We start from the raw sequence: 16150 nt of genomic DNA, 5'->3' as shown, positions 1-16150 counted from the left end.
GCACCCTCTCCAAAGCCTCCACATACTTCCTGTAATGATGGAAGTTACAATCGTCATTTGAAAGGGACCTAGTTTGCAGTTATAGAGTGACAGAGTGATACAGTGTGGAAACAGGCCCTTCATAGAGTCACAGAGTGATACAGTGTGGAAACAGGCCCTTCATAGAGTCACAGAGTGATACAGTGTGGAAACAGGCCCTTCGGCCCAACTTGCCCACACCGGCCAACATGTCCCAGCTACACTAGTCCCACCTTCCTGCGTTTGGTCCATATCCCTCCAAACCTGCCTTTAGAGATACAGCACGGAAACAGGCCCTTTCGGCCCACCGGGTCCGCGCCGCCCAGCGATCCCCGCACACTAACACTATCCTACACACACTTGGGACAATTATTACATTTATACCAAGCCAATTAACCTACAAACCTGCACGTCTTTGGAGTGTGGGAGGAAACCGAAGATCTCGGAGAAAACCCACGCAGGTCACGGGGAGAACGTACAAACTCCGTACAGACAGCACCCGTAATCGGGATGGAACCCGGGTCTCCGGCGCTGTGAGGCAGCGACTCTACCACCGTGCGGCCCTATCATGTCCTGTCCATGTAAGCTGACATTGTGCTTGTGTGTGACCTGCAGAGTTACAGTCGGCAGGAGCCGCAGGACTTGGTGCTGGGCGGGGACTTGCCCATCAGCTCCATTCAAGCCACCATTGCCAAGCTGAGCATCCGGGCATGTTCCGGGAGCAGTGTCGAGGGCAAGGCCGGCCCCCTACCCCCCCTGGAGCCGGTGCCCGACCCCCCTCCCACCCCCCAACAGGACCTGCCCACCGAGGCCTCACGAGCCTTGGAGGAACCACAACCCCCACCGCCAGCCCTGCCCCTGGCCACCGAGACAACCCTGGACGCCAGCCATCCCACCCAGGCCCCGGACACCACGAGACCCGCCCACGCGGCCGACCCCCAGCCCTGCGCCGCCAAGCACGCGGACACGGGCGCCGAGAGCAGTGCCGCGGCCTCCCTGGACCTGCTCGCCTCCCTGACCGCAGAGGCCTTCACTCTGGACGCCAACCCCCGCAACAGGCAGAAGATCAGCAAGCACAACTTCCTGCAGCACCAGAGCGCACAAGGACTCCAGGCACCCACCACTGGAGAAGACCCACTCAGCCTCCTTGACCCCCTCTGGACCCTCAACAAGTCGTGATGCCCAACGCTTCCCCGCCGCGACCACCGCGACCGCCACTCGCTCCGTACCGCGGCTGGGCAGAGGGAACGTGATCAGCCTCTCATGGGGCAGCAGCAAGATGGGCCGGCAGTGTGCTCCATATATCAATCAGAAAGACCACTGCCCTGTCTGTACAATGCATCGCTCCTCAATGTATACCAGTTACCAATTGTCCTTCCCCTCGCATTCCTGTACACAGTAAATTATTGCTTCAACAACCTGGGTCCGTTTAAACCACTGGTCTACTTAGCTAGGAAAGAAAACTGCAGATGCTGGTTTAAATTTAAATCAGACACAAGATGCTGGAGTAACTCAGCGGGTCAGGCAGCATCTCTGGAGAGAAGGAATGGGTGACGTTTCGGGTCGAGACCCTTCTTCAGACTGGTCAGACCTGGTTCCTACCTACACATTCAATCATGGCTGATCAGTCACTCCCTAGTGACATTACTCCTTGACTCTGGGCTCTGATGCAGTTGCATGGGGTTACCAACTATTACTCAGTATCTTGCCACCGGTACTTGCCTTTACTGTTGTGAGTCTGGTCGATGGTCACCTTGAATGAAGGGCTGCCTGTTGAGTGTTGGCCTGTGGATATGGCTGGAGACTTAGAGTCACAGAGTGATACAGCGTGGAAACAGGCCCTTCAGCCCAACTTGCCTACACCCCCCAACAATGTCCCAGCTACACTAGTCCCACCTGCCTGCGCTTGGTCCATATCCCTCCAAACCTGTCCAACTGTTTCTTAAACGATGGGATAGTCCCAGCCTCAACTACCTCCTCCGACAGCTTGTTCCATACACCCACCACCCTCTGTGTGGAAAAAGTTACCCCTCGGATTCCTCTTCACCTTGAACCTACATCCTCTGGCCCTCGGTTCCCCTACTCTGGGCAAGAGACTGTCCATCTACCTGATCTATTCCCCTCATGATTTTGTACCCCTCTATAAGATCTCCTGCGCTCCATGGAATAGAGACCCAGCGATGGGCAAACTCAGTCCTGACAACCGCCTCAGTAGTTGTGATATTTGTGTCCCTGCTGTTTGGGCTTGCTGGATGTTTGTTAGCGAGGGTGGAGACCAATGTTGGTTCAACACCAGCACTGCTGATGGTGCAGCCATGTTTTAGAAGTCCATTGATCCAAGTCGTTGCTGAGCAGTAGTGTAAACTACCCTTGCGGGCAGGCCGCTAGATTAGTCCCGCAGATGAATGGATCTCCAACCTCTCCTTGCTGAACCTGTCCAACCAGACACGCGTGGACACCACAGATAGTTTACCCGAGATAGACACAGAGTGCTGGAGTAACTCAGGGGGCCGGGTAACATTTCTGCGGGAAAAACGATGCATGACGTTTCGGGTCGGAACCCTTCCTCAGACTGAAAGTCCTAAGACTTGTGAATTATGAAGCCCGAGGAAGGAATGTCGGTGGAAGGGGAAGGGGAGGGAGAGAAATAGGTGTGAGTCTCGGTGGGGCTCGGCAGGGAGGGGGAAAAGGACAGAGAGCTGTGGGGCAGAAGGGAGACGGTTTGTAAATACCTTAAACTTGGAGAATTCAATGTTCATGCCCTTCTTCAGATCAAAGAAGCAGCCTGACCCGAAACGTCACCGATCCATGTTCTCCACAGATGCTGCCTGACCCGCTGAGTTACTCCAGCACTCTGTGAAACGTCACCTATCCATGTTCTCCACAGATGCTGCCTGACCCACTGAGTTACTCCAGCACTCTGAAACGTCACCGATCCATGTTCTCCAGAGATGCTGCCTGACCCGCTGAGTTACTCCAGCACTCTGTGAAACGTCACCTATCCATGTTCTCCACAGATGCTGCCTGACCCGCTGAGTTACATGGATAGGTGACGTTTCACAGAGTGCTGGAGTACCTCAGCGGGTCAGGCAGCATCTGTGGAGAACATGGATAGGTGATGTTTCACAGAGTGCTGGAGTACCTCAGCGGGTCAGGCAGCATCTGTGGAGAGGAGGAATGGACGAAGTTTCGGGTCGAGACTCTTCAGGAACAGCAGATGCTGGTTTCTAAAAGGGAAGTGCTGGAGTAACTATAGAATGTGTGTTGAGAGTACACAGCCGCAAGCATTAAGGGTTTGGCTCGGGAAGAATGCTGGAACCCTAGTCTGAGTTAGACAGATGTGGTTCTTTAAATGATTTGGGTCTATATTCTGTTTGTGATTCGGGGCTTTCTCTCTGCAAAAATGGAAATTGTGTGTTCTACAAAGAAATGCCAGTAGGTTGTGGGTGAGCTGACGATTTAGTTTTAACTTGACTTTATAAATTTCCTTCATTCTTGTTCACTTATACACGATAATCCTCATGACCTTAAACGCCGGAGCCATCACGTGATGAATGAGAATAGATTGTGACCGGTCTAGTAGTGAGTGGGTGAATGGAGATGTGTTAGATCTTTAATGAGACACGATCTCTTGCAAGTGTACATTGTCAGATAATGCATCAATTCCATTGGAACATTCCACTGTAATATAAATTGTCCTATAAATAACTTTGATTACTTTGTTGTCTCAAGTGTTTCTTTTATTGTTTTGCTGAGGAGAAAGTTGTTTCTTGACTTTTGGGTCACTGATTTATGACTTTGGGGGTCATTACTCAAATGACCATATCATATTCTTGTATTCACTGGAGTTTAGAAGGATGAGAGGGGATCTTATAGAGACGTATAAAATTATAAAAGGACTGGACAAGCTAGATGCAGGAAACATGTTCCCAATGTTAGGGGAGTCCAGAACCAGGGGCCACAGTCTAAGAATAAAGGGGAGGCCATTTAAAACTGAGGTGAGAAGAAACTTTTTCACCCAGAGAGTTGTGAATTCGTGGGATTCTCTGCCACAGAGGGCAGTGGAGGCCAATTCACTGGATGAATTTAAAAGAAAGTTAGATAGAGCTCTCGGGGTTAGTGGAATCAAGAGATATGGGGAGAAGGCAGGCACGGGTTACTGATTGTGGATGATCAGCCATGAACACAATGAATGGCGGTGCTGGCTCAAAGGGCCAAATGGCCTCCTCCTGCACCTATTTTCGGTTTCTATAAGTTTAGTAGAGAGATACAGCATAGAAACAGAAGATAGGCACAAAACGCTGGAGTAACTCAGCGGGTCAGGCAGCATCTCTGGAGAGAAGGAATGGGTGATGTTTCGGGTCGAGACCCTTCTTTAGAGCTTTTTATTTCTAACGGATGGCGTGACATCAACTGTCTCAACTTTTCCACTGCCCTTAGCTACTCTAACCTCTCTCCCAAAGAAAGCCTGTCCCGCCGAGTTACTCCAGCATTTTGTGTCTATCTTTGGTTTAAACCAGCATCTGCAGTTCCTTCATTCACCAGCCCACCTTGTCCACACCGACCAGTGACCCCTTGCACATTAACACTATCCTACACAAACTAGGGACAATTTTACATTTATACCAATCCAATTAACATAGAAAATAGGTGCAGGTGGAGGCCATTTGGCCCTTCAAACCAGCACCACCAGTGCTGGCTCAAAGGGCCAAATGGCCTCCTCCTGCACCTATTTTCTATGTTAATTGGTTGTAAACCTACAAACCTGCACATCTTTAGAGTGTGGGAAGAAACCGAAGATCTCGGAGAAAACCCACGCAGGTCACGAGGAGAGCGGGCGGCACAGTGGCGTGGCGGTAGAGTTGCCGTCTTACAGCGAATGCAGCGCTGGAGACCAGGGTTCGATCCTGACTACAGGCGCCGTCTGTACGGAGTTTGTACCTTCTCCCCGTGACCTGCGTGGGTTTTCTCCGAGATCTTCGGTTTCCTCCCGCACTCCAAAGACGTGCAGGTTTGTAGGTTAATTGGCTCAGTAAATGTAAAAATTGTCCCCAGTGTGTGTAGGATAGTGTTAATGTGCGGGGATCGCTGGGCGGTGCGAACTCAGTGGGCCGAAGAGCCTGTTTCCACGCTGTATCTCTAAATTTAAAACGTACAAACTCCGTACAGACAGCGCCCGTAGTCGGGATGGAACCCGGGTCTCCGGCGCTGTGAGGCAGCAGCTCTACCCGCTGCGCCACCGTGCCACTCACTTAACTGTTTGAATATTTCATTGTGCTTTATATCTGAACTTCGACAAGTTCAAAAGTGCTGGAGGAAATCAGTGGGACAAGGCAGCATCTGCGGAGTGAATGGACAGGTGGCGTTTTAGGTGAGTGAAGGGTCCCGGCCTGAAACGGCCGCTGTCCTGTCCCTTCCACAGATGCTGCCTGAGCCGCTGAGTTCCTCCAGCACTTTGTGTTTTGCTTGAGATTCCAGCCTAGTTGAGGCAGGTACTGTGATCAAATTTAAACGGCATTTGGACAGGTACAGGCACAAGGACAGTTGAGATGGATTATGGGCCAAACGCAGGAAAAATGGGACTAGTTTAGATCAAGCATCTTGGTCAATAGACAATAGGTGCAGGAGGAGGCCATTTGGCCCTTCGAGCCAGCACCGCCATTCAATGTGATCATGGCTGATCATTCTCAATCAGTACCCCGTTCCTGCCTTCTCCCCATACCCCCTGACTCCGCTATCCTTAAGAGCTCTATCTAGCTCTCTCTTGAATGCATTCAGAGAATTGGCCTCCACTGCCTTCTGAGGCAGAGAATTCCACAGATTCACAACTCTGACTGAAAAAGTTTTTCCTCATCTCCGTTCTAAATGGCCGACCCCTTATTCTTAAACTGTGGCCCCTTGTTCTGGACTCCCCCAACATTGGGAACATGTTTCCTGCCTCTAACGTGTCCAACCCCTTAATAATCTTATACGTTTCGATAAGATCTCCTCTCATCCTTCTAAATTCCAGTGTATACAAGCCTAGTCGCTCCAGTCTTTCGACATACGACAGTCCCGCCATTCCGGGAATTAACCTAGTAAACCTACGCTGCACGCCCTCAATAGCAAGAATGTCCTTCCTGAAATTTGGAGACCAAAACTGTAGTACTCCAGGTGCGGTCTCACTAGGGCAACGGCAAAGATACTGGAGGAACAAGATAGACCACTCGACCCTAAAAACCGTAGTATGTCACGGCGCTATTTTAGTAGGCAGAAACTTGCAGTGACATTTAAAACGAAAAATAACAAAAATCTGTGAATTGATAGATGAGATATATTCTGTATTTTAATGGTATCACCACACATACTGTTCCCCCAAAACACTGATTACACTGCGAGAGGCAGAATGGATGGCGGGCTTTGTTTACTAAAATGGCTCCTTTGCATACTAGACTTCAGTATAGGCGATTTCAACGGAGTGGTCCATCTTGTTCCTCTAGTATCTTTGGTCTACAGGGTCTGAAATAAAATATAAACAAACAAGAAGGGCCTGTACTTGTGCTGTATGACCTAGTGCCTTTATCCCCACACCTTTCTGGGCGTCTCAGAATTCCCATTGTAAAAGGTTGGCTTTTATTGCCCAACTGTAATTTTTTTTTCTCTCAGTTTAGCGATGAAAGGAATAAAAATTACTTGGTTTGTCAAAACCTCCAGGTCACCGTAGACGAGAGAGTTCCTCCTCTCGCATGGTCCTGCAATCCACAAGTGCAGTCATCGGAGAGAAAGAATGCAGTTCTCCTGGCTAGATGCAGGAAAAATGTTCCCAATGTTGGGGGAGTCCAGAACCAGGGGCCACACAGTCTTAGAATAAAGGGGAGGCCATTTAAAACTGAGGTGAGAAAAAACTTTTTCACCCAGAGTTGTGAATTTGTGGAATTCTCTGCCACAGAGGGCAGTGGAAGCCAATTCACTGGATGGATTTAAAAGAGAGTTAGATAGAGCTCTAGGGGCTAGTGGAATCAAGGGGTATGGGGAGAATGCAGGCACGGGTTACTGATTGTGGATGATCAGCCATGATCACAATGAATGGTGGTGCTGGCTCGAAGGGCCGAATGGCCTCCTCCTGTACCTATTTTCTATGAGTCTATAACTCTGGAAAATTTCCCCAACTTGGTCAGAGCTTGGAGCAGCATGGTGGCGCAGGGGTAGAGTTGCTGCCTTACAGCGCCGGAGACCCGGGTTCGATCCCGACTATGGGTGCTGTCTGTACCAAGTTTATCCGTTCTCCCCGTGACCTGTGTGGGTTTCCTCAGAGATCTTCGGTTTCCTCCCACGCTCCAAAGACGTGCAGGTTTGTAGATTAACTGGCTTGACATAAATGTAAAATTGTCCTTGGTGTTTGTGTAGGATAGTGTTAGTGTGCGGGGATCGCTGGTCGGCATGGAATCGGTGGGCCGAAGGGCCTGTTTCCGCGCTGTAACTCTAAACTATAAAAAACACTAAACTAAATTTGGAAATGACTTATGCAAAAATCCCAACATACAACATATCAAAAATTTTATTTACAATTAGTACAAAGTTTGTTATATATTAACAAAAATATCACAAGCTCTTCTGCATATTAATATACAGTACAATGCCATGTACATAACTAAATTACGTATTATCCCTGCCAAGTGCTGTTCTAATCAAATATCTACACCTGGAAAGTGACGTTTTATATTTTAAAAGTCATAGGTTGTTAATAGTAGACTACATCCAAGATCACCAAAAGGGCCCCTATTGTCCAATTTTGTGCAGATTTAAACTTCCGTTCTGATTCCTGGGCAAAAATAGACACAAAATACTGGGGTAGCTCAGCAGGACAGGCAGCATCTCTGTAGAGAAGGAATGGGCGACGTTTCCTAAACACCAATCTCACCTGGAATCGAGGTGTTGATGTTTGGAGCAATTCCTTTCTAAGTTGCTTTAAAAGTAACAAACCTTTTTTTTCCCACCCCCATTTTCCACACAGAGGGTGGTGGGTGTATGGAACGAGCTGCCGGAGGACGTAGTTGAAGCTGGGACTATCCCATCGTTTAAGAAACAGTTAGACAGGTACATGGATAGGACAGGTTTGGCGGGATATGGACCAAGCGCAGGCAGGTGGGACTAGTGTAGCTGGGACATTGTTGGCCAGTGTGCGTGAGTTGGGCCGAAGGGCCTGTTTCCACGCTGTATCACTGTATTTCTGTCACTTCATTGTATCAGTAGGTGTTGCGCGCACACACACACACACACACACACACAAATGCACACGCACACACACACACACACACACATACATTTTGCACTTCTTAATTCCTGTCTTTAAGTCAGAATCAATGTGGGACTGCTTTTACTTCAGTTTTGTTTTATTAATTTTGTTTTCCAGAACCAGGGGCCACAGTTTAAGAATTAGCGGTCGGCCATTTAGAACGGAGATGAGGAAAAACTTTTTCACCCGGAGACTTGTGAATCTGTGGAATTCTCTGCCTCAGAAGGCAGTGGAGGCCAATTCTCTGAATGCATTCAAGAGAGAGCTAGATAGAGCTCTTAAGGATAGCGGAGTCAGGGGGTATGGGGAGAAGGCAGGAACGGGGTGCTGTTTGTGGATGATGACAGTGAATGGTGGTGCAGGCTCAAAGGGCCGAATGACCTATTCCTGCACCTATTGTCCATTGTAATTGGTCTGTTTTGTTGTCCTATTGATATCTGCTGGAGATTAAATGGGTCTGGACAATCAGGGAGGGATTTAGTCAAGGCCGAGTTCAGGCTAGATGAAGCAGCTGTACTGAACCACGATGATAATCTACACAAAAATGTGAAGTTACTGGAAGAGACGTCACAATTCTGGACCAGCTGAGCTCGACATGTGTTTAAAGACAACTGGGGAATTCAACTTTAAAGAAATCTTCGTCTGGTAACAGCAACCAGGAAACTCCCAGATTGCTGTGAAAACCACCTCTGGTTCACTTGCTGACACATCTTCAAACCAACAAAGCTGTTGACACCCCCTGCCTTCTCTTTCCTTGAACAATCGGCAATGGACAAGTAAAACCTTATTTGTAAAACCCAGAAATTTCAAAAACAAAGAGAGACACAAAGAACTGCAGACGCTGGCTTTGCAAGAAAAGACACAGTGCTGGAGGAACTCAGCAGGTCAGGCAGCATTCATGGAGAACATAGAGACAGGTGAGTTTCGGGGTGGGGACCCTTCTAGTCTGACCTGAAACGTCACCCATCCACGTTCTCCAGAGATGCCTCCTGACCCACTGAGTCACTCCAGCATTTTGTTATTTGCTCTGGATTCCAGCATTTGCAGTTCCTTGTGTTTTCATTCATCACTCATAAGGTGTTCTCTTACACCCACATCTGTCTCATCAGGGATAGACATAAAAAGCTGGAGTAACTCAGCGGGTCAGGCAGCATCTGTGGAGAACATGGATAGGTGACGTTTCTCAGAGTGCTGGAGTAACTCAGCGGGTCAGGCAGCATCTCTGGAGAACATGGATAGGTGACGTTTCAGAGTCCAAGTGATGCTCGTGATGAAATTCCGTAATTCGGACAACCAATAAGCCTGTTATTGTATTCCAAGCCCAATTTTCACCGGGACCTGCTACAAGAGTTGCTACGGGACAAGCTGGATGCAGGAAAAATGTTCCCAATGTTGGGGGAGTCCAGAACCAGGGGCCACGGTCTAAGAATAAAGGTGAGGCCATTTAAAACTGAGGCGAAAAGAAACCTTTTCACCCAGAGAGTTGTGAATTTGTGGAATTCTCTGCCACAGAGGGCAGTGGAGGCCAATTCACTGGATGAATTTAAAAGAGAGTTAGATAGAGCTCTAGGGGCTAGTGGAATCAAGGGATATGGGGAGAAGGCAGGCACGGGTTAGTGATTGTGAATGATCAACCATGATCACAATGAATGGCAGTGTTGGCTTGAAGGGCCGAATGGCCTCCTCCTGCACCTGTTTTCTATGTTTCCAGGAGTTCCATCATTTTACCTCGTTTCCACCAGGTAATGGCCAAAGTCATGGCCATTACACAGCCTGAACATATCAGCTTTGTGCAAAAGTCATAGAAACATAGAAAATAGGTGCAGGAGTAGGCCATTCGGCCCTTTGAGCCTGCACCGCCATTCAATATGATCACGGCTGATCATCCAACTCAGTATCCTGTACCTGCCTTCTCTCCATACCCCCTGATCCCTTTAGCCACAAGGGCCACATCTAACTCCCTCTTAAATATAGCCAATGAACTGGCCTCAACTACCTTCTGTGGCAGAGAATTCCACAGATTCACCACTCTGTGTGAAAAAAAACTTTCTCATCTCGGTCCTAAAAGACTTCCCCCTTATCCTTAAACTGTGACCCCTTGTTCTGGACTTCCCCAACATCGGGAACAATCTTCCCGCATCTAGCCTCTCCAACCCCTTAAGATTTTTATATGTTTCTATAAGATCCCCCCTCAGTCTTCTAAATTCCAGCGAGTACAAGCCGAGTCTATCCAGTCTTTCTTCATATGAAAGTCCTGCCATCCCAGGAATCAATCTGGTGAACCTTCTCTGTACTCCCTCTATGGCAAGAATGTCTTTCCTTGCTGCTGTTCTCTCAGTACACAAAATCACCTGATGATATTAAAACTGCAAACTAAGGAATTAAAGGTTCCACTCAGCAGTGCCGAATGTACAAGATAAGGGGACCTTCTTGGGAGTAAATATTAGCATAGGAGGAGGGCGTGCTGTTAAATGAAATGTTAATTATTTGAAAATTTGTTAGTAAAATCAACTCTTTAGACTCTATAAGAGTTGCTCACACAAACAAAATTTAAAGTAATGTCATTATTTCATAGAACAGTTATTTCACAGAACAGCACAGCACAGGAACAGGCCCTTCGGCCCACATTGTCCGTGCCAAACATGATGCCAAGTTAAAGTAATCTCCTCTGCCGGCACGTGATCCACGCCCCTCCATTCCCTGCATATCCATGTGCCTGTCTACAAGCCTCTTAAACACCACTATCACATCAGCCTCCACCCCCACCACAGGCAGCACGTTCCAGGCTCCCACCCCCCTCTGTGTGTGTAGGGAAGAACTGCAGATGCTGGTTTAAATCGAAGGTAGACACAAAATGCTGGAGTAACTCAGCAGGTAGGTCAGGCAGCATCTCTGGAAAACATGGATAGGTGACATTTTGGGTGGGGACCTTTCTTCAGACTGACTTCATTAACTTAAAGTAAATCTGAGGAGGATCATCCTGCTTGGGTAACAGGGACCACTTTCATCTAGTTATGTTTAGAGATACAGCATGGAAACAGGCCCTTCGGCCCACCGAGTCTGCGCCCACCAGCGATCACTAGTTCACACTAGTTCTGTTATCCCACTTTCTCATCCACTCCCTGCACACTGGGAACAATGTACATAGGGCCGATTACCCTACAAACCCACTGGGACATCATCGGGATGTGGGAGGAAACCGGAGCACCCGGAGAAAACCCACGCGGTCACAGGGAGAACGCGCAAACTCCACACAGACAGCACCCGAGGTCAGGATGGAACCCGGGTCTCTGGCGCTGCGAGGCAGCAGCTCCACCTTTTTTGGCAGCGAAGAAAATTATACAATGAAAGGCAAACTTAAAAAGGGCCACTTAGCAGATTTTAGTACAGACACAAATAAAAACAATATTCACATTTTTTTAAATTAAAAGCTTTTCCCAAAAAAGTGATTTATCAAGAAATATTCTTTGGCTCTGTACAATTTTTTAATTTTGATTTTCCAACAACCTTAATGTAACCAGCAGATAATTCATTTATGTTCAAGTGACCTATTAGGTTGGGAACCCGAAATAAAATATCCCATTAAAAAGAGAGCAACTCCTCTCAATAAGACTTTAAATAATGTTAGTTTGCACAGTGCTTAGCCCGAAATCACAAGAATCAAATATGCTCGTCTTGTAAAAAATTCTACTCATAATTCTGTCCTTAAATATGAAACAATCTCTCTCCTGTGAATAGAGTCTGTAATTAGAAAAACATAAGATATGTCCATCGTAGCAGTAACCTTGGGCTCACTGAGTTAATCTCACCACTGGGTTACAAGATTCTCAACTTCAGCACTGCTACCAGGGTGGGGCTGGAGGGACATCGAAACGTATAAGATTATTAAGGGGTTGGACACGTTAGAGGCAGGAAACATGTTCCCAATGTTGGGGGAGTCCAGAACAAGGGGCCACAGTTTAAGAATAAGGGGTGGGCCATTTAGAACGGAGATGAGGAAAAACCTTTTCAGTCAGAGAGTTGTGAATCTGTGGAATTCTCTGCCTCAGAAGGCAGTGGAGGCCAATTCTCTGAATGCATTCAAGAGAGAACTGCATAGAGCTCTTAAGGATAGCGGAGTCAGGGGGTATGGGGAGAAGGCAGGAACGGGGTACTGATTGAGAATGATCAGCCATGATCACATTGAATGCTGGCTCGAAGGGCCGAATGGCCTCCTCCTGCACCTATTGTCTATTGACAGAGAGGTAGAAAAGAAGGCATGCTGCCGGAACGCAATCTAGAAACGGAAACAGGCCGAGAAAGATGCTCAGAAAGAGACGGAGATGTGAAAGTCAGTGGGGTCCCGTCTGAAGAAGGGTCTCGACCCGAAACGTCAACCGTTCCTTCTCTCCACAGATGCTGCCTGCCCCGCTGAGTTACTCCAGCATTTTGTCTCTCTCCAAAAGCTTTTCACTGCCCCTCGGTACCCGTGACAACAAACTAAACTGAACTAACCTGCTGAGTTCCTCCAGCAATGTGCATCTCGAGATAAAAAGCAAGAAATGTGTCACGACAACAAAGGTACGGTGATCCATTAGTGATGCTTCTGTCTCCTCTCGCCTCTGGGCCACACCTGCCCACAGGATCCAGGCAATAACTCAGACTAACATCCTCTCAGTACCAGGGTACCCAACACATCTTTAGTCACAGGCTGGGCAATCTACAACTCACAGCCACAGAAGGCTGTGGAGGCCAAGTCAATTGATATTTTAAGGCAGAGAATAGAATTCTTGATTGGTACGGGTGTCAGGGGTTATGGGGAGAAGGCAGGAGAGTGGGGTTGGGAGGGAGAGATAGATCAGCCGTGACTGAATGGCGGAGGAGACTTGACGGGCCGAATGGCCGAATTCTGCTCCTATCACTTATCGAAACGTATAAGATTATTAAGGGGTTGGACACGTTAGAGGCAGGAAACATGTTCCCAATGTTGGGGGAATCCAGAACAAGGGGCCACAGTTTAAGAATAAGGGGTAGGCCATTTAGAACTGAGATGAGGAAATACTTTTTCAGTCAGAGAGTTATGAATCTGTGGAATTCTCTACCTCAGAAGGCTGTGGAGGCCAATTCTCTGAATACATTCAAGAGAGAGCTAGATAGAGCTCTTAAGGATAGCGGAGTCAGGGGGTATGGGGAGAAGGCAGGAACGGGGTACTGATTGAGAATGATCAGCCATGATCACATTGAATGGCGGTGCTGGCTCGAAGGGCCGAATGACCTCCTCCTGCACCTATTGTCTATTGACCTTACGACTTAAGATAGATCAGCCATGATTGAATGGTGGAGTGGACTTGATGGGCCGAATGGCCTAATTCTGCTGCTATCACAGTGCCTAATGACCTAGCTTAAGCTACCATCCAAAGAACGAGGCAGAAGGGGGAAAAGGCCAAGGTGAAACTGTGTGGTGTGTGTTGTGGCCATTGTGTTGGGGGTGGGTTACCGACAGTCCCTGGTGGTGCAGGAGGGGGTCTGTAGTGTAAGCGGGAATTTGCCCGCCAGAAGGTGCGTTCCCTCAGGCTCCGGCCAATCCCACTGTCAGACGTTGGCATGCCCGCTGGTTTGACGGTACTTTAAGGAAACCGTCACCTCTTCTCTCCTCCTCAGGTGCTGACAAATCCACGCTGGGTTTTTGCTCAGTTGAGCTGTAAACCCCACGATAACTCTTCCCACCCGTTAAAAACCACTCCCAGTCTGCCAGAAGGCAGTCACTTTTGTTTTTAAACATCGCTAAACGCAGCGTTTTCTTAAAATTTATAATCCTTTAATGCACTGTTTAAAAAAAATTAATTTAAAAAATATCTCTGCTCTATCTTCCTGGCGTCACAGTTTATGTCTAATTCACATGAAGCGATATTGTGTGAAACAAATAATATCTGGCCTGATTACTACAACGTGCTAGATCTGCCACCCCAGTGCCCCCCTGCAGGGCAGGGCAGGGCCGGGCCGGGCCGGGCAGGGCAGGGCCGGCCATTGCCGACGATCCATGCGCCGCAGCGTGGAAGCTGATACATCAATTATCAAATTAAAATCTTGCGTCGTTTCAGCCTGTAGCCGCAGAGCGAGGAGCAGTCGGCCAGCATGTGGTGCAGCATTCTCCCTGTGTGCTCATCCAGTGTATCACGGCTCCACTCACGGGACCGTGGCAGCGGCGGCGGACGTGTGCGGCGAGCCTCGCGCTCTCTCTCTCTCTCTCTCGTGCTCTCTCTCTCTCTCCCGCGCTCAGTCCAGTTTCTCCAGCACGGAGGGGAAGTAGACCAGGCTGAGCTCGCTGCCAAAGTCGCACACGATGGCAGCGTTGTCCAGCACCAGCAGCTGCCTCACCAGCTGCAGCTCGTTACGCTTGCCCAGGTACACCGTCTGCAGCAGGTCCCCATAGCCAATGTCCCAGAGGCTGACGCAGCCCTGACCCCCCGTCACCAGCAGGTTGTCCGAGATCACCCCCACGCTCCCACCGCACCCCACGTCCTGCAACACAGCGCCGGAAACAGACCATTAGTGGGCGTGACACTCACGCACGCACACACGCATGCACACACACGCACACGCACGCACACACACGCACAGGCACTCACACACGCGCGCACACACGCACGCACTCCCGCACATGCACACACGCGCGCACACAGACGCAGACGTACACACGCGCACGCACTCACGCGCACGCACTCACGCACGTGGCCACACACACGCACGCACACCTCACACCCATGCAGACCACACACACGCATGCACACCTTACACGCAAGCACACGTACACCCCACACGCGCGCACACACACACACATGCGCTCACGCACACACCCACAATCTCCACTGTACACAACCACGGTATGCAAAGAGTCACCACATAAAGGGCACCGACAAAGTCACAGAGTATCCCACACCAGGTCCCCCTTTGTTCTTCCCGCCCCCTCCCCCTTACCCCCCCTCACAGTGGTCACCCCCATACCAGGTCCTTTGCTCTCCCCCTCCCCCTTCAAGGCGGTCTCCCCGGGCCGGGTCCCTCTGTCCCCCTCCCCCTCTCACTGCGGTCCCCCCCGCGCCGGGCCCCTCTGTTCCCCCCGTGCCGGGTCCCCCCGTGCCTGGCAGCGTCCCCTTCACCTACTTGCTGAATGGAGTACAGCTTGATGCCCGTGCTGCGGTCCCCCCCCGCGCCGGGCCCCTCTGCTCCCCCCCCTCTCACTGCGGTCCCCCCACTCCGGGTCGCCCCGTGCCTGGCAGCGTCCCCTTCACGTACTTGCTGAATGGAGTAGAGCTTGATGCCAGTGCTGTGGTTCCCCCCCCCCATGCCGGGCCCCTCCATCCCCGCCGGGTCCCCCCGTGCCTGGCAATGCCCCTTCACGTACCTGCTGAATGGAGTAGAGCTTGATGCCCGTGCTGCGGTCCCACATGCAGATGATGTCGTCCAGCCCGCCACTGATGACGCAGCTGGAGGTACAGATGAGGGACACAACGTCGCCGCGGTGCCCGTGCATGTGGGTGATGCGGCTTCCTGTCAACACGTCCCAAAGGCAGATCGTCCCGTCCTGCCCTCCACTGGCCAGCGTCATCGTCTGACGGGTCAAAGAAGACATTCAACACCTGCAGCTGTACAGCTGTGGGCGGCATGGTGGCGCAGCGGGTAGAGCTGCTGCCTCACAGCGCCAGACACCCGGGTTCCATCCCCACTACGGGCGCTGTCTGTACGGAGTTTGTACATTCTTCCCGTGACCTGCGTGGGTTTTCTCCGAGATCTTCGGTTTCCTCCCACACTCCCAAGACGCGCAGGTTAATTGGCTGGGTATGACTGTAAATTTGTCCCTAATGTGTGCAGGATAGTGTT

At 49.8% G+C, this 16150-nt stretch overlaps 2 protein-coding genes across 3 annotated transcripts in view; one reads left to right on the top strand and one right to left on the bottom strand.

The window, feature by feature from the left end:
• Positions 1-3006, top strand: part of ptpn23a (protein tyrosine phosphatase, non-receptor type 23, a) — a 77374-nt gene extending 74368 nt beyond the window's left edge. For both annotated transcript variants that reach the window (XM_078398385.1, XM_078398384.1), the window contains exon 26: positions 634-3006. In XM_078398385.1, coding sequence (XP_078254511.1) covers positions 634-1197 — 564 coding nt within the window. In that variant the 3' untranslated portion in view covers positions 1198-3006. The remainder of the gene's footprint in view (positions 1-633) is intronic.
• An 8644-nt stretch (positions 3007-11650) lies between these two features.
• scap (SREBF chaperone) overlaps positions 11651-16150 on the bottom strand; it is a 74112-nt gene continuing 69612 nt past the window's right edge. Inside the window, exons 22-23 of the mRNA XM_078398383.1 lie at positions 15675-15881; positions 11651-14794 (exon numbers count right to left, since the gene is read on the bottom strand). Of these exons, the coding sequence (XP_078254509.1) occupies positions 14549-14794; positions 15675-15881 (453 nt within the window). The 3' untranslated portion in view covers positions 11651-14548. The remainder of the gene's footprint in view (positions 14795-15674; positions 15882-16150) is intronic.

The sequence above is a fragment of the Rhinoraja longicauda genome, chromosome 4 (assembly GCF_053455715.1).
Source record: "Rhinoraja longicauda isolate Sanriku21f chromosome 4, sRhiLon1.1, whole genome shotgun sequence".
Classification (NCBI taxonomy): Eukaryota; Metazoa; Chordata; class Chondrichthyes; order Rajiformes; family Arhynchobatidae; genus Rhinoraja; species Rhinoraja longicauda.
Note: the sequence above shows the minus strand (reverse complement) of the source record. Positions and strands in the feature narration are given on the sequence as shown.